At 37.3% G+C, this 19,842-nt stretch overlaps 1 protein-coding gene across 1 annotated transcript in view; it reads left to right on the top strand.

The window, feature by feature from the left end:
* LOC136864617 (glycoprotein-N-acetylgalactosamine 3-beta-galactosyltransferase 1) overlaps positions 1-19,842 on the top strand; it is a 99,995-nt gene that overhangs the window by 11,612 nt on the left and 68,541 nt on the right. Inside the window, exon 2 of the mRNA XM_067141854.2 lies at positions 1,393-1,550. Within this exon, the coding sequence (XP_066997955.1) occupies positions 1,393-1,550 (158 nt within the window). The remainder of the gene's footprint in view (positions 1-1,392; positions 1,551-19,842) is intronic.

The following is a 19,842-nucleotide window of genomic DNA, read 5'->3' as shown; positions in this document are numbered from 1 at the left end:
CAGTGGAGAGATGGTGTGGGAGGACATCAGTAGACGAATTAGTTTGAGTGGTGTCTTTAAAAGTAGGAAAGATCACAATATGAAGATAAAGTTGGAATTCAAGAGGACAAATTGGGGCAAATATTCGTTTATAGGAAGGGGAGTTAGGGATTGGAATAACTTACCAAGGGAAATGTTCAATAATTTTCCAATTTCTTTGCGATCATTTAAGAAAAGGCTAGGAAAAAAACAGATAGAGAATCTGCCACCTGGGCCACTGCCCTAAATGCAGATCAGTAATGATTGATTGAGGAGCGATCTTGATGTGAGGGGCAGCAAACCCAATCAAGAGCAACACATTTTTCAAGTGATATTTCAACCCTTGGAGTCATGGAAACCATATTATTACCAACAAACTGAACTACATTCTACAGTTTACTTTGGCAGTATCTTGATGCACACTGTTAGGTTGATAGTAATGCAGGGGATAGCACAGATATCTGCTGCACATGGACAGATACATTTGATCCTTGAACTAGCCAATATACATCCAGTTCTAGGCTTCCATAGTTAAGAATAGGCCTACACCAGGTAATTTTTCTCCATTTTAAGTGATCATTGTTTTGTCATAGCAGCAAAGTTTAGACTGGCATTTTAAAATACTGTGCAATTCGTTGACATAGTTAAAAATAATCCATTATATAATAATGAATCTTGATTGATGAAAATGATGTTTTCATGTAAATTATCAGGTTTATTTAAATTAATGAGTAATAGTATACATAGATATCTTGTAAAAGTCAAGGAAACTTATCTCTTGGTACATTAATCTAATTTAATACAGAAGTGGTGTAATGCTAAAAATTTGAGACCAATTGTTAGGTTACCCAATTATTGCCCATCATAGATATACAAAATATACAAATTATTTGTTATTCAGTATCTTCATAGGAAATGCTGAGGTGAGTTATGTTGACAGTTTTATCAGAATAATCATTGCATGGTTTGAAACTAATCTTATGTGTTCAAATCTCACTGTTGGCAGCCCTGAAGATGGTTTTCTTTGGTTTCCCATTTTCATACCAGGCAAATGCTGGGGCTGTACCTTAATTAATGCCACAGCCGCTACCTTCCAATCCAAACTCTTTCCGATATACTTCCCCGTCGCCGAGAAACTTCAGTGTGTTAGTGCAACGTCAAAACCACTATAGAGAGGGAGAGTGCTTAGTGGATTTATGAAGTTTTCCAAATAAATGGGGTAAATTATTTTTACAGATTTTCTATGTTATTTTTCTAACATATTTTACTAAATGAGAAAATTTTCTTAAGAAGATAGCCTTTATTATTTTCGTAAACTAATCATTTTTTGATATGTTTGCCACATGTATTAAATCAGGAACTTTTATATGGTAGGGAAACATCTGGGAGACCTTGGTATATCTCCTAGAGATACCAGAGACCAACATGGTCGCAGTCGGTTCCATGGGTACAACTTCAACCAACTGTTATTTCCTGGCAGGCTGTCCATGTTGTCAAGCTATTGGAAGAGGAGTGTCTACCCTGTGATAGAGGTAGTTTCCAAGAAAAAAAAGCATCTCTTGGTTTTCTTCAGAAGACCTTTATATTCTATTGGTGGATTGGTTTTGCTTTTTATAAGTTATCACACTTCTTGAATATCTTTAAATTGGAAGTTTGGTTTTCTTCAGAAGACTTTTATATTCTATTGGTGGATTGGTTTTGCTTTTTATAAGCTATCGCACTTCTTGAATATCTTTAAATTGGAAGTTGGTGTTGGGTCACCTCTTGTCTTTTGGTCCTTTTTGCTTATCTTCATTGGCATCTCTGTTGTGTAAAAACTGGTTGGGAGATGTATATTTGTGCAATGGGAGAACATCTTTCTCTTGATGTTAAGGTCAATGTAAAATATTGATCATTTCAGTCTTTAAAAGAAAAATGACAGACAAGTTAGCTTTCTATGGAAGATCTCAAAATTTATCATTAATTCTGTTCCGTATTTTATACATTGCTTCTTGGAAGTACTTTAGAAGTCTGATATAGGCCTATCATGAATGGAAGTAAAGTATGTTTTCTGGAATAGGAAGGAGTAATTTTGATGAATTTCATGTAGAGATCTGAAGTGTGCTAGTCTGTACAGTGTGATTTTGCATTACAATATACATTGCTTGTCATTAAAATTGCAACAGCAGGAAGCGCTGATCTTATCAAGCCCGGTGTGGAGAATGTATAAATCAAGAGTAGACAATAACATGGTTAGCAGATGCTGCATATTACATGTATCAGTAACGTTCACAGGAAACGCCCAGCAATCAGAAGATGAACAGACAGATGAAAGTTAAACTCAGCTATCAAAGGCAATTTATAATTAACATATTTCATGTTTTGTATATTGTATTATTTGTAAGCTTCATTTCTTAAATTTACAAAAAAACTGATCTTTAAATAATAAAGGGAGTGTTCTAGGCAAACTTCGTGTTGCCGCCACAAGAGAGCAGCAAAGACCGGTGCATATGAATGGGCGGACATGCTTCATTCCTTCTAATGCAGTCAGCTATTCTGTCAGGCATTGAAATGAGTGAGAAAAAGAATTGTGGGAACTGGAATTTATTTCAGCTGAAGGTGGAACTCAGAAGAAGAAGAAGAAGAAGAAGTAGTGCAAAAGTTCATGGAAGGAAGGGTGAACTTATAAAAAGTTTTTGTTGTTTGGATTATTGCTGCTATATTTCTTAACCTGACATAGGCCTAGGCCTAGTACAATGTCAATTTTTGGATGCTTTAATCGTCAATATCCGCGTAGCATTTCACATTTTATCCTTTATAGGCTTGAAGATTATGATGCCACATTTAATGTGGAAAATCGGCAGAATGAGGGGGAGGATATTTTCATAATGAAAGTACCAACTGCAGTAGTATACAAGGACATTAATGAAAGTACAGACCTTCCAACTGTGACAGTCCAGTGTTTTTCAAGATATTTAAAGAATTGTGAGCAACGTGATTCAGGTGTGGGTAGTAAAATGTACAAAGAGAGATGCTTGTGTTGGGCAGAGGAAGGTGAATTTACTTTTCTAAATGGCAGAGGAAGGTGAATTTACTTTTCTAAATGGCAGAGTTACATCAGAGTATAGGAAAAATGTGATGTACCATGTAGACTTGAAATAGCAGACTTCTTAATTGAGGAGTGCCAGTGTGAATGTAGTGCTGGTATGGGACCATTTGCTCATTTAAAACGTATATGTACTACATTACATGCTTTGTTGGATTTTAATACCAGCAAGACCTTCATTTGTCAGGAAACCTGTACCAGCCAGCTACAATCTTTCCACAAGTGTAAATAATTTAAAGTCACTCCAATTAAGGCTAATGCAGTAGACAGTCCAGGTCAAGTCATCTGTTCAAGATATAAGAAGTCATGATCCCCGGCCACACTGGTTCGAAATACTTCATCATACAATGAGTACTTCAGAAATGTATCCATAAACCTCACTGCAAATTACCCGTCCCCAAATCCCATGTCAATCTTAATGTTGTATCCTTCTGCACATCTTAAAACTGTTTATAATGATCATGATTATTTTGGACCTGGCAACGAGAAATTCTTAACTTCTAAAAAGTTGAAAGATGTTTCTCCAGGGGATTGTACTGATGTGGAACTTAAAGCTAGAGGACAGAGTGCAAATCCACTTAGGTTCACAAAATGCTCCATCAGAATACCTAGCTCATTGCTTAAACGTGTTTGTCACCTTACAGAGAGGAATGACATGAAACAATTTTTAGCTCAAGTAACATCATGTCATGAATTGTCGACACCTGCTATTGTTCATGGAAGAAATTATGAAGGTGTGGCATAAAAGGTTTCGAGGAACTTTATTCTATGGAGGCACATGAGTGGAAATTATTCACAAGCGTAGAACATCCATACTTGTGTGCTTCACCTGACTTGAGTTCTAGGTGAGAATGAACTTCTTGAAATCAAGTGTCCATACTCGTGCAGAGATGAAATGGTTTCCTGTGAAACTGTGGAATACTTGTATCTTTGTGATGTATCAGGAAACCTACCTTTGAAAATTGATCACTTATGCTACTGTCAGATACAAGGGAAGCTATACTGTGCTGAAAGGAGTCTTTGTAGACTTGTAATATATACCTTCAGGGACATGAAAGTTATCCTTGTTCATAGTAATGAAGAATTTATTAAACATATGATATCTTTACTAAAACACTTATCACAATAACCATCACACATCATATATCATAAATCTATATATATAAAATAAGAGTTTTGTCTGTACATTGCTCAGAATTTGAAAGAAAAAGGTATTTCTGTATCGTTCATGTCCACAGTAACAAGGAAATGCACTTTTTTCTTTTCCGTAATGTCTGTATGTATGTATGTATGTATGTATGTATGTACACGCATCACTTGAAAATGGCTGAAGAGAATTTAATGGAAATCTGTATGTAATGTCGGGGGATGAGCCATTACAATCTAGGCTATAAATCATTTTATTCACGCTGAGCGAAATGGTAGTTTAGGGGAAGGCCTAAAATTCAATTCTCAAATATTTATATTTTAAGTGGTCCTGTCCATAAATACTACATAACTAAAGTTACATAGAATTAAATTTCCGATCATTTATGTCTTACACAATTTTACCGTACCGGCTATGATAACACTGATATTCATGAATTTCGATTTTTGTTGCTAAGTTCACATCAACGCCGAGCCACGAGAAAATGGGTGAACAGAATTTAATAAAAATCGGTATATAGAGTCGGGGAAGAAAAAAACTGTAGTCTAAGCTATCAACAATTTTACTGAACCTGGGTGAAATGGTAGTTTAGGGGTAGGCGCCTAAAATTTAATTTTTAAATACCTTCGTTATTGCTCCTATAGAAAAGTACTACATAACAAAAGTTATAGAGAATACAATTTCCGATCATTTATGTTTTATTCAGTTTTACTGTACCGACTGTGATAAGAGTAGTATTTCAGAGTCGGAAGAAAACTAAATGTGAAGGCCTACAATATCAAAAGCGCATAACATTGATCAACAATAACATTACATTGACCATTGTTTGTTATGATGTTCTTTGCCTCTTATCATGCCCTCAACTCCTATAGATGGGATTACTGTTGCGTACCGAGTATAACAGCCTGACTCAATATTGGCGGAAAAGAGCTGGGAAGTTAGAAAACTTTTTGCTTTAGCATGCCATTCCTCTGGTTCATACATTGTCTGATACTGCTGGTATGTAACACACTGGTTCATCAGTATTCCAGCTATTCGTTCCCTACTCTGACATGCTGTTTTGAATGAACAGTGTGCTGATATGGCAGAGGCTCATTTAGTAATAGTAGTATGACCTGGTCTAGAATTACAATTTAGGCCTGTTCCAAATTATAGCTCTCGCGGACCAAACACACTACCCCCTGCGGGGGGGGGACGCACATGTAGAATACACCCGCGGTATCCCCTGCCTGTCGTAAGGGGCGACCAAGGGATGATTGAATTAGAACTATGAAACTACTCTTGATTCGTACCATCATGCGGGTAACACCATGGGTTTGCATGTACTTGCCAGTAGTATCACTAAATTGGTACGAAATGGGTTTGTGATTAGTTGCAGTAAAAAGCCTGGCCTGGTGGATTCCAGTACCCGTGCGTTGTACCCATGTGAGCAACACCGCGGGTCTGGGCGTAGCCTGTGAGTTGTACCGCTATATGAGCGGCACCGTGGGTCAGCGTTGCCTGTGATTGGTACCCACTATGTGAGGAACACCACGGGAATACCAACGCCCGTGACTAGTACATCTAGGTGAGGAACCTTACCGGTTTGCGTTGGCTATGAGTGGCGCCATTGTGTGAGCAACACCATATGTCTGCGTTCCCTGTACGAATTGCAATACTTGTGAGTAGTACCAACTTGTGTGGACCACCGTGAGTCTTCGCTACTTTTGATCAGTACCCCAAAAAGACAAATACCCTGGTTCTACTTTACTCGTGACATGTACCATTCTGTGGGGCCTTAGACGTGAATTTAGCACCCCTTCAGACATCAAGCATCATTGTGCTTAATAAATGGTCCCTTGATCAGTAATATTCTAATTAACTACCTTCTTTTTGAGTCTGATCCACTGTTTTTGTTTGTTTGTTTGTTTGTTTGTTTGTTTGTTTTTTTTGTTTTTTTGTAGGGTTCATGTCCATCCATTCATTCTTCATGACATTTTTTAAATTTTATTTTGGTCAGTGGATGAATTTGAATTTTTTGTTCTTTCATTTCGTACCATTAGGGGCCGATGACCTCGATGTTAGGCCCCTTTAAACAACAAGCATCATCATCATCAAATTATAGCATTACAATTCACTAAATAATTCAAAATTCAACTCTGAAAAGAGACGTGTCTTAAGAAAAGCGTCTTCCTCTTCACTTTTATTAAATTCTACATTCATTTTGTTTCAAATTAGCAGTGGAGAGGGGTTTTCTCCTCTGGCTTGGAGGAAAAATTTGCCTCCAAATCAGTTAGATTTTTCCGCCACCAGTGTAGTGAAATGAGATTTTCCGACTCATCGGGTACTCCTAGGAAAGAGATTAGTGAAAGGGCATTAGTTTCATCCTCCTGGGACTTCCCACTATTCGACACACACACACACCCCCCCCCCCCCCCAACGAAAAAAGACGAAGAGTGTTCACGGATCAAGGCTGTGCGACTTGGCCATGAATGAAATTAACTCTAAGAAAATGAACTGCTGCGCGAAGACTTGCAGTAACTTATGCCTTTAGCTTACCATATGTAGACTCTGTTATCTTGAAGCTGATGGTGGGTGGATCTCTCGTACCGGCTGCATGGTTTGGGTCATGTAGCTGTCAGCTTTTATTCAGGCAGCCCTGAAGATGGTTTTCCATGGTATCCCATTTTCACACCTGGCACCATACCCATACCTTAATCAAGGCCACAGATGCTTCCTTCCAACGCCTAGCCCTTTCCTATCCCATCGTTGCCACAAGACCTATCTGTGTTGGTGCAACGTAAAACAAATTTTAACAACATAATGTTGGGCTCATCTATACTGCACCCCATGATGTCTAGGTTTGAGAGCTGGGCCTCGCCATGGGTATCAAGAGCGAAGTTGTGCCTTATGAATCCTCTTTCTCACAGTGTGTGTTAAAACATGGTGACTTGAGGCTGCCTGAAGATCATTATTCAGCATGGTAGCGTTGCGTTCAGGATTCCTACAAGCTGAAATTCAATGGTAACGGTCATTGAGTGCATTCTTAGCCCCCGGATGACCTGCGGGAGACAAGTCATCACCATTTCCTATGTCCCTGTACTGCTTCCATGTTCATATAACATCGCTTTGATTACAGCCCACACATTGAGCAACTGCCCTTGTTGACCATCCTTCTTGACATAATGTGATTATGTGTACACATTCCCATGTTGATGTTGCACGCCGTGCCATCCTAGTCACTCACTCCACTGCTGAGAACACACCTCTAATGCTTCCGAACGAATGCTACATCTTCACATGAAATACTGCCTCCCATTCGAGAGTGGCGTTCTACCTCTATGTTGGGGTGCACGCAGTTGTATGTATATTTACAAACATCGTAAAGGTTGTCTTTCTGGTCTACATAGGACAGGCCAAGATAGTAACACAGTTAAATGACACACACAGAGGTGATGCAAAACTTTTTTTTGTGTAGAAAAAAAATATTGTTTTTTAAGGTAGGTTTATGTCCAATAACATTTGCCCTTCCTCAATTTAAATGTTTCAGGATTATTAGATTTTGATTTGTTGTAATTATTATGTATATTCATACTAATTATTGACTAGTTCTTTACATCTTGTCCCTCAGGTGCAACTTCCCTTCCTCCAGCATGTGATACTTTCTTCTTTGTCTTGCTTTGTGGCATTCTTTGTCTTTTCCTCTATAGACTTATCAGTATGGCAGCTGTTGCAGGCATGAAAGTAGTTTTAAATTTATAGTTACTACAGCAGATATGCTTTCCTGTCTGTCTATCCATTATACCTGGCTGCAATAACATTCATTCTTAATTCAGTACTGAAGCCAATAGTTGACCTTCTGATACCTCACCAGGTGGTTGGAATATTTTATTAAGTTACTTGCAATTATATTGATGCACACACAGGTATTTTGTGTTCAGTATTTGGGACTCAATTGCATAGATGATTCTTCCAAGTATGGAGTGAATTATGTTATCTGTTATTTTCTCTTTGCTTCATACTGAGAACACTTCAATAACATATTCTTTACCTAGTAGTTAGGCTGGGCTAGTCACACTGAATTTACTAAGTTGGACAGTGTGGGTTCCAGGTAAAAGATAAGAATATGCAACTTACTAGAGTACAAGAGCAGTGCATATGATAAACTGGACACACTGTTTTAAGTTTTCCTGGGAAGTGTGAATATTAGTAGCAAGATCTCGTGAACTCTTTTGTGAAGTACTACTTTTTTTCCAGTGGGCACTGATCTTTACACTTTCCTGTGTGTTTGCAAATATGTCTTCATGTATTGTAATATGGGGCATGGGAGGACAGAGTACTAATTCTAATAACTGAACGTGATGAAGGACCTATTGAAAATATAATTACGTTCATTGCAGATGATGTACTAACATTCCTCTACTGAATGCTATATTGGTATTTTATTCTGAGCAATTCAAGCTAAATTATATTCAAACATTACCAAATTACCCTTAATATGTGCATTTCTGAAATATGGTTGATTTAATTCCAGTGCTTAAAATAGTTTGGTAGCATCTACCTCTACTTCAGTAAAGTATTATATGAGCTTACAGTGCCAACCATTCTTCAGTTTAAGTCCAAGAATCACACTAATTGTCTTGGAGTTCAATAATTATTTACATGGACAGTATGATAATTTATAGACGTTATCTTGCTGGAAGAAATTCTTGCTGCTAAATTTAACAAACTGTCATTCCTCATGGTACAGCAGTTGCTCACAGAAATGGGTGAGATTCTGAGAACTAACATAGACAAATTGTGGGAATTTTAGTTTCTTATAATCCACTCTCTTGATTCATTTGGTCTGCTGTACTGTGTTATGATTCAGCAATCAAGTTGCAGTAAGTAATTTATTAATACAGTCTACAACAGAGAGAGAGACTCCAAAATTATGACTAACCTTTCTTATTCTTGGTTTCATTTTTTAATACCTAATCGTTAAATAGTCATGTTATGTAGAAAGGAGTACTGTAAATGTTGTTATTTATGTACCTTGTTTCCAGCTTAGATTCTTATGACTGTTAATGCTGTTCCATGAGTATCGATATTGAAACTAGTTTTTCGTGTCATACCAACACGATTCTGCTTAGGAAAGTGCTAGTAGTCCTTTATCAATAATGGTAAGTGTGTGCAATTGTGTATGAAGGCTGTGAATCAGTAAGAGGTTAATGGGAAGATACAGCGTAACGATTGCAAGAACTGGTTTCATTGAAGGGATGATACAAATATTTCATCATTAACTGATGGCATACATACTGTTCTGTCTTTGTTCTGTATATTTATATAAAGAGTATATGAGAGTACTTGTACCTTAAATTTATCTCAATACTTGCTTTCATATTTGTTTACACTTATCATTAGCCACAGACTTGGATACCTGTATCATTACGAGACAGAGGTGAGATAAATCATGTTCGTTGTCCTTCAATAGCTGTTGACCCTCAGCTGATCTCAGTTAGGATTTTATTATAGTTTATTGTTTTAGAAAGTATTATTCTGTACATAGAAATTGTAATTTTATGATTTAAGGATTTTACTATGTATATTTTCCCAGTTTTTAATTGTATCGAGTAGAGTTTTAATATGTTAGAGACCAGTATAGCCTACTTCCATTGTCCTGCTTTCTTATATCAAATTTAAGTTGTCTGGGAAGCATTGCAATGTGCAAAATTTCCCTTAAATATTTTGGGACCATTTATCAGATTCACAAAATTTCATGAGAAATATGGTCAAAGGAGTGGCAGTACTGCAAGAAAATTTTACAACACACTAATAATGCTATATTTCTTTGAATTTTGTTATCTTGTGTTCAGGCTGTTCTAGTCACACTGGCTTTACCTCTGGACAGTGTGAATATTAGTGACAGAGTTGGACTCTCAGAGTTAGATTAAGTTAACCGAACTGCATAGTAATTATGTACTGTACATGTAATAAACTGATCACACTGATTAAATTTGCTTAGGCAGTGTGAATATTATGGTAATGATAAAACACCACAGTTTGTTTATTGAGGGAACACCAGTTCAGGAAACAAAATAACGTGCACATCCTTCAGCATCCATATGTTGTTTCATTTCATTTTTTGTTATTGCGTTGCTTATTATCTTCAAGAATTATTGGTGTTTTCCATTAGTTTCTAATAGGTTGAAGAGTTTAAGCAGCTTGGTTTTATATGTTAACTGGCAATCAAGGCATACTTCAAGTAAAGAAAGTGAAATGTGTGATGTAATATTTTGGAGACACACTTTTCAATGTTGTGTCCTAAATTATAGAAGCATTCACTCTGTTAAGAAGTTAATTTGCATAACCCAGCTGTCTTCATCAGGGAGTCAGTAAAGAACAAATGTCACTCTCAATCATATCTACTGTATGTATGTCTACCCTTAGTCCTGTTTCCTGATGTGGGGCTAAGGATGAGATGAGATGAATTTATATGGTATGTTTTTACAGCTGGATGCCCTTCCTGATTCCTATCAAACATATCTACTTTGTATAGGAAAAAAGGCACATTTATATGTAGTGTTTTATGCCCCCACTAACTACTAATGATTTTTGTAGATGTTGAAGTGTCAGAATTTTAAATCAAAGGAAACTTTTTACACGATGGTAAACTTACTAATGTGAAGTTGTGGCATATTTGAATGCCTTCAAATTCCACCAGACTGAGCCAGGCTTAGCAATCTTCCTCAGAATGTTTTTCAAAGTAATGTTTTAATGTTGTCCTTTCTTCTTCTCTTTTTCCTCCTTTTCTCCATTCAAAATTTCAACTACCTCTGCTGGGTTTGAACCAATGATCTTGGTATCCGGAGGCCAACACTTTACCACTGATCCTCTTCTGCCTGACTTATGAGGAATTTATTCCACTTCGAAGTTGGGAAAACATGTAGGCTACTAAGTTATGTTGCCTCTCAAGTTTTCAAGTGAATTAGATCACTGTGCACATTAGAGTAGTGTTATATTTGTTCCTGTTTAGTGAGAATGCATATTGAACAATAAATTCATACACATATCTTTCAGCATTCAATCTGAAAGCCTCTTTGAATTAACTACATATCTCCTCAATTCCTCTATTTCCAACTAGCTCTGTGGCCTCATTTAGTTCCACACCTCATATCATTAAATAATTAAAAACTAAGTCTAACCATAGTCTCCTTGGTCTTCCTCTACTCCTCTTACCCTCCATGGCCAAGTCCTTTATTCTCGTCAGTAACCTATCCTCCATCTGCCTTGCATGACCAAGTTGGTATAAACTGACATAAACATACTGTTTCATCCATAGAGCTTATTGTTAATTAACCTTTATATCCTCATTCCGAGTATCTTCCGACCTCGACCTCGAGAGTTGCCTGGTGTTATGTATCCAACTGAGATACACTGGGGGCTCACACCATGCATTATGGAACAAGGAGATATACCATAGTCTGAGCAAAGACACAAGATTTTTTGTTTTATATTGTGTGAATACACTGTTGGTAATGACATTATGCAAATGATTTGAAAAATGTATGCAGTCTTTTCTTTTTTTTTTCCTAAGAGAAAGGGTGGTGGTACTCACCCAGACTTTCCATAAACTGAATTTCACAGAAGCTCCCACATTTTCTTCATATCTACAGATGTACCATCATCTTCTCTTGATAATTTACTTTTTATCCAAAGCGGAATGTCGTCCTTGCAGCAGCGATTGGTCAAATATCTCTCCGTTTTGAAACTGGCGAAAGGAGGTCCAACTATTTTTATGAACATGAGTGCAGAGGTGGTTTGTATTGATAAAGATGATGTGGATGGTGTCAGTATGAGGTTTCATCTGCGAAAACCCTTTTTTTCATTCAAATTCACTGGAAGATACAGCAAAAGTCTATCCAGCAGTTTATCTTCCTTAAGATACTCACAAAAACCAAGAACAACCTCTCTTTCGTTTACTCAAATGGTGACTTGTCCTCCTGTCTTTTCTGGCCAGTAACAAGAGTCCAAGACTTGGGCCCAATCGGGAAAATCATCATAGAGTACGTCCCCTCTAGGGGTCTTCTTTCTAAGGATTCCTTTAGGCTCTGATAAAAGTTGCCTGGATTCTCTGAACAGTTATGCTTTTTGCTTTGTTTCTTTTGTTTTTAAGTTAAGCCTCTTTGAAAGTCATGTTCTTTTCACTTTTGAGAGAGATGCTGTAATATAGACCAGCATTGACAATTCTTTTTTTCAAACACATTTATCGTGTGCCTTATCTTCTTGTCAGCTTTGTACAACTTTAACCTTTTCCGGTCCAACGTTGACATCGTGGTTTATTGTAACTGGTCTAGCGTCGAGGTCACCTCAACATTATGTTTCGTTCTATTTAAGAAGTTATTTATTGAAGTTCTTTGATCTGATAGAGGTCGATCGATAACCCTGAAGTTTCTAGAGCAAATTTTTGTGCACATAGGAAGCCGTTCTGTTATCTCCATGGAAATAATACGAGATATATGTAGCCGTGTATCGTCATGGTTACTCGCGGCCTGTCAGCTGTGTTTTGTTTACATTGAGTAATGTGCACACGTGTTGTACTAGGCGTGTTTATCTGTGAATGCGAATTGTCTCAGTTGAATTTGCGATATAAAAGTGGCAAATATGAATGAAGGAGAAATACGTATGCATGTTTATTTAGACAGCAGTGATGATGATTATTTATTTGAATTAGATTAATTTAGAGAAGTGTCAGGTGAAGATGAAAGTATAATGAACTCCAGCATTGCAAGTGAAACTTCATTGACTGGACCTGTGTGTGAAAAAGCACGGAATGATCCCGGACCATCATATGCTGTTTCTGAAGATTCAGAAGAGGAATTCCCAGTGACTGCTACAAAAGCAAGAAGGCGCACAAAGGTAATGGGCCGGGGGAAGGAGGTGATACGGCACATGGCAATGATGACGCTTCTCAGCGATCATTTGAGTAACAGTGATGCTGAAAATACTTCCGCACATACAAATGGGAATACAAACGACAATAGTGTTTACCGGAATGTAACATTTCATGATAGTGAGTGTCCTAGACTGTTATTCATCAGGTCAGGAAACTAGAGGACCATAGGTTCCTCCTAGCTGTATCACTCAAGTTTTTTATGTTATTTTTCACTCCTGCACTGATGACTTTTGTGTAAACCTGTAAGTAACTCACTAGACTCACGTTTATGTAATATAATAATCATAATAATACTATAATTATAGTTACTAATAAAAAGTTCCAAGTTTAATCTGACTAGGTAAAAATGTGAAAAATTAATTTGGACCAGACTGTTGGAACATGCGACAGAAAATTGGACTCCAAAGGGTTATATTTCTTTTTCCTGAAATTCTAAACTTAAATCTCTTAGCTCGTCAGTGTGTTACACATTAGCCCCAAATCCAAAATAAAATGGCAAGATGTAATTTTCTTCAGCAGGCCCTCTTAAATACATCACTCTGTTTGCTTATTGCAGCATCGTTCTGTGTTTGTTCGAAATGACAAGCTAGTGCTGGGTAATCTTGTCACACTGTATGGACTTTATGGAAGCTTGATACTACCCATCGTGTATCAATACCCTTCCTATTTTCAGGAACTGCAAATCTAATGTTGCTGCACACTCCTGTAGTTGCCTTGAATTTTTATTGGAGTCCGGCTCCATGGCTAAATGGTTAGCATGCTGGCCTTTGGTCATAGGGGTCCCGGGTTAGATTCCCGGCAGGGTCGGGAATTTTAGCCATCATTGTTTAATTCTGCTGGCACGGGGGCTGGGTGTGTGGGTCGTCTTCATCCTCATCATGACGCACAGGTCGCCTACGGCCGTCAAATCAAAAGACCTGCACCTGGGGAGCCGAACATGTCCTCGGACACTCCCAGCACTAAAAGCCATACGCCTTTTCATTTTTATTGGAGAAGCATGGTATGTGACATACAGTTTGTCCATAAAACTCTTAAATCTATTTACTGCAGCCATACTACTTATTGTACGTATCATTAGTGAATAATTCCAGACAATGATTCGCACTGTGCCACAGAATGACATTTAGGAATCTGTCTTGCCATAATTTTCTAACACCGCTATGTGCACTGAACATCACTTCAGCTCCATCACAAGTGACAGACAAGAGGTAATCCTGCAAGTAGTCTATTGACATTCCAAGGTTTTCAAGTTGATTCATTAATGAACAGAAAATCTATTTGGCAGTTACATCATTAAGTTCAATCAAATCAAGGAAAAGCTCCATCAGAGCAGGCAAAGTAATTTCACACAAATATAAACTATTACAGCACTTTTGATAATAAAAGTGGTTGTTTCTTGATAATTATTGAAATTTTGTTTTTGCAACTGAGAATTTGATTGACAAGAGTTTTCCACAGTACATTGCCAAGGTTAATTAATGCAGGCATTGGTGTAATGAAGAATGCGGCCCATATCTACACCATTAAGCTCCTGAAGGCTTATTTCATCTTCAAAGTTGTTGAATGATTGGTTCTTTTCTTGCCACTTTATGCGATTGTGGAAACACCTTAGCAGTAACTTCATTTTCACGAGACAGAGCTTTCAAATACACTTTTCCCAAAGCTTTGTGTTTAGCTTCTTTTTTTAATTTTCAAAGCTGTTGTTTGGGCTACACTTTCTTTATGGCCGTAAATCTTTTTCCTCGAGGACCTTGATTGTTTTTTTCAACCTTGTTGAAAGGTACTGATTTTATTCCTGGCCCACTCTGTAGAAAATTTCACAGCCATCTGTTTTTCTGGACATAAATTTGTAATATCTTGGCACATCTCACAACCTAGCATTTTATTTTTTGCATAAAGCCACTTGTTTCTCTGAAAGAAGTAATTTCTCTGAGTTAATGTCCAACAATCGGGGCCCATCATAGCCATAATTGTTTCCCTTGTGAATTGCTGTAAAACTACCAGCACTTGTGATGTTTTCTTCACATTCACTTGAGTCACTGTTTGCAGGTTCAGGAGATACTCCAATAGTATCACCACTGCTAAAAGTCAAAAATAAATAAATACTGGTAAATGAATAAATGTCTTCTTTTATTATACACCAGTACAAAATAATAACTTATTTTATTAATTTCACTTCTGTAACTTGTGAACCACTCACAGCCCTTACTCCTACTAAACGACTGCTACATGCCAGCCCCAATCAGTACTTTCTGGAAGGGGCGAGTGAGTCAGATGACCGGGGATCTCCCGGTCAGCCTCTAGGACGGGGCTAGCCTTTCCGTGTATTGTTTTCGTCGGCTGGTTTACCTGTGAGTTTCTGGGAGATGCAACAAGAATGTTCTGTCTCAAGCCACATTGCAAATATTCTGGTACTCATCGCCCGAGTTATAAAAAGGGAGGCTAGCCACGGACAGTCGGTCAGTTTAGGACTCAGTAGTGTAGTCAGTGTGAGGCTCTGTGTGTTGGGGTTCGGTGGCTGGGCTGAGGGCGACAGAGGTGTTGGTAGTCACTAGTGTTCCACCCAGGTCTGAACAAAGAGTTGTGATGGTTGTTATATCAGAGTGTCTAGTGAGTAGCTGTACTGAAGACTGCGCATGGGACAGTCTGGGGATTGCCTGTGATTAGTACCACTATATGAGGAACACCACAGTTCTTGGCTGCTCCTGTGATTAGTACCACTATGTGAGGAAAACCATGGGTCTGCATTACCCATGAGTGGTGCCATTATGTAAGGAACAATATAGGTCTGCGCTACCTGCGAGTAGTACGTTACCTGTGTTTAATACCCCTGTGTGGGGAACACCGCGAGTCTATGTTACTTGTGATTAGTACCGCAACTTGAGGAACACCATGGGTCTATTTGCCTGTGGGTGGTACCATAATATATTTATATATCTGAAAGTACACAGGTTTTATTCCCAATTACAATTAAGTACCTTCTCAACATTCATTATTAATCTATATCTATGAACTTAAAATTTAACAAAAAACAAAGTTAAAAATCAACTAAAAACAACATAAAACCAAATGAATATTAGCATTATATATGATACTATTTACTATTTAAAAGAAATGAAAAATGCACTAAGAAATCACACGGTAATACAAAGCAAAAGACAATACAAAAAAACAAACTAACTTAAAACACACATGAGTACACTGGGATATATGTTGAATACCAGAAAGAATTATCAAAAGTTTACATATTGTAAAGGCAGGCTTGTAGTTTCTTATTGAATTCATCATCCAATTTGGTGAATATATCGACTTCTTTTATTACAGTGTTATAAAGCCTTGTCATTTTTAGGAACGGTGAATTTGACTGATGCAATGTTTTTGACGCGATCTTGGCTGCGGAACATGGAATGAAATGAGCTTTAACAAGTCCAAAGAATCAAATTGTCCTATTACAATTTTTCTTAGTATATGTATAGAAATTAAGGACCGTCTGGTTTTCAATGAACGAAATTGAAATATATTCCTCAATAACTGGGTTGATGTGTCAAAATGGCAAAAAGTATTAAAAGTTTAAAATAAAGATAACGTAGGAACTTGTTTTGTACAATTTCAATAGCATTCACTTGTTGCTTTGTATATGGGCTCCAAATTATTACAGCACGATAATACAAATATTTACCTTACTAAGGAGACGTATAATTTATTCAGTACAGAGGGCTGGGTAAAAGGTCTTGAATTTCTTATCAAAAATCCTAGCGTTCGGTTAGCATTCTTTGTTATTGTATTGATGTGGTCATTGAAAATTAGCTTACCATCAAAAATTATACCCAGGTCCTTAAACGTTAAAATCCTATCCAATTTTGGCTCGCCTATATGATAGACTGAGACTTCAAATTCCTTCCTCCTGGCAAACGTCATGTATTTACATTTACTAACAATCAAAGAAAACTTATATCACACCATGAAATGACATTATCTATGTCCTTTTGCAACTCGTCCTGGTCTTTGTGGTCGCTAATGTATTTGTAAAGTTTCAAATCATCTGCAAAAAGTAATCAGAGAAGGGCAAATATCGTCTGGTAAATCATTAATTAGAATTAAAAATAAAAGAGGTCCAAGATTAGAACCTTGTGGTATCCCAGAAGGACTGATAAAATTATCTGAAATGTCATTGTTAAAAGAAACAAACTGCTGTCAATTTTTAAATACGAACACATTAACTGCTTCAACTGTTTACAAAAACCATATTTATACATTTTTGCAATTAAAATTCTATGGTTGACTCTATCGAATGCTTTTTCGAAATTCATATAAACAACATCAGTCCTTCCGTTGGTATTAATGGTATCATACAAATTTTGAGTATAGCCCAAAAGATTTTTGATAACTGATCTGTTGGGTACAGAACCATGTTGAAATTCAGATAACGGAATCTTAACATGGTTATAAATCTTACTGTGCAATATGCTATGTTCGTATACTGTAGCTATGGTGTTGATAATGCACACTGGACGATAATTAGATATCATTACAAAATTACCTGTTCCAATGATGGATGTAACTTTAGCTATTTTGCATTTCTCAGAAAAGGATGAAGTGTGAATAGAACGATTAAAAAATGAAAATTAATTGATTAGCCAATAAATCGGCACAAGCCCTAATTATATATGGTGGTATGCCATCAGGACCACTTGATCTTTTAGGCTTTAATTTACCACTAATAGCCTTTTTCACTTCTTCAACAGATATCTCATTGACATACAGGAAAACGCGGGAATGTCATCCAAGCCTAAATTATTCAATATGTAATTAAAATCTGGTCTGATGTTAACTGAACAAAAAATATCGAGCAAAGCCATGAACAACATTACTGTCCTCGTAGCTCTCACCATTATACTCAAACATAGTTCCTCTTGATTCGCTTACTTTTAATGTGCCTCCAGGAATGTGTTACATAAGGTCATCGGCTCTATATCACATTTTAAAGTAACCTCTACTTCATTGATGTAATCTCGATATACAGAATTAATTTTTTACTTTCAATTCAAATCTAAGCTGTTTGAATGGATCATCATAGTACTCGGAGAAATTCCTCTTTTTGGCACACTTCCTTTTCTTTTCTTTTTGATTATCTGAATGATATCATGATTAAACCAGACTAGAAATTTTTACTTTTTAATGACATGACTGGGAGCCTCCATGGCTCAGACGGCAGCGTGTCGGCCTCTCACTGCTGGATACCGTGGTTCAAATCCCGGTCACTCCATGTGAGATTTGTGCTGGACAAAGCGGAGGCGGGACAGGTTTTTCTCCGGGTACTCCGGTTTTCCCTGTCATCTTTCATTCCAGCAACACTCTCCATTCTCATTTCATAGCATCTATCATTTATTAATAAATCACTTTGGGAGTGGCGACCCCATCGTACTAACAGCCTATATCTGCTTCATTCATTACATCCCTGACCTGGTCAATGACTGGAAAACAGGTTGTAGGTTTTCATTTTCAATGACATGACTCTTAGGTATGCAATTATCAAAGCATCTATATATTGACGAGTAAAAGAAATCCACAGCCTAATCCATGTTCTGATACGTATACAACGGGTTCCAATCAGTATCTCTTAACTCATAATACAGTTGTAGAAAATCCGCTTTCTTGAAATCATAGTATTCTCGATTTATATTTTTTGATAATGAACACCTCTTTACTGAAATTAATGATAAACAAAGTGGGGGGTGATGTAAGTCGTCAGGCACAAGAGCAAATTCCTCACGTTTAACGTCAACTATAAAACTGACCAGTACAAGATCCAGCGTCCCAGAATTGTAATTTTATTGCTGGGGCTGTACCTTAATTAAGGCCACGGCCACTTCCATACAACTCCTAGGCCTTTCCTATCCCATTGTCACCATAAACCTATCTGCATCAGTGCAACGTAAAGCCACTAGAAAAAAAAATCAATATTGTAATTAAGAGTATTATTGTACGACGGTAAACCTAAATATGATATCAGTTGACCCAGTCATTAACCAGTCACAGTTCCTTCTGTAAAAGAATAATCAGTACCCACGATAACGCAGTCCGAAATCATAAGATAGTCAGTGCTTTCTAAATAACCAAAGTAGTCCTGATACACTGTTAAAGAAGATGCTGGTGTAGGGTTGCCATACGTCCTGAAAAAGCGGGATTGTCCTGAATTTGAGCATGTGTCCCGACGTCCTGACTGAATTTGTAAAAATCCCTGAATGTCCTTAATTTTAAAAGTCAGAGCAAATAATTTAAAATTTTGCTTAAATGCTTTTGAAAGGGAATGTCCCATCTGTTACTTAAAAATCTAGGCAAAAAAAAAATTGAATATTATTTAATTTTGGAGTGGTCTGTAAAGTAGGTATTTTACTTAAAGTATGATTTCTTGTTATTTTTCTATTTGATTTTTAACATTAACACCATATACACTGGCTGACAGAGCAAATGCAACACCAAGAAGGAGTGGTCAGAACTTTATGCCAATTGCAGGGTAGACTGACGTCACTGAGGTATGCTCATGATGTGAAATGCGCCGCTGTGCTGCGCACGTAGCGAACGATAAATGGGACACGGCGTTGGTGAATGGCCCACTTCGTACCGTGATTTCTCAGCTGACAGTCATTGTAGAACGTGTTGTCGTGTGCCACAGGA

This window comes from Anabrus simplex, chromosome 2 (assembly GCF_040414725.1).
Source record: "Anabrus simplex isolate iqAnaSimp1 chromosome 2, ASM4041472v1, whole genome shotgun sequence".
Classification (NCBI taxonomy): Eukaryota; Metazoa; Arthropoda; class Insecta; order Orthoptera; family Tettigoniidae; genus Anabrus; species Anabrus simplex.
This window is presented reverse-complemented; position numbering and strand designations above follow the sequence as displayed.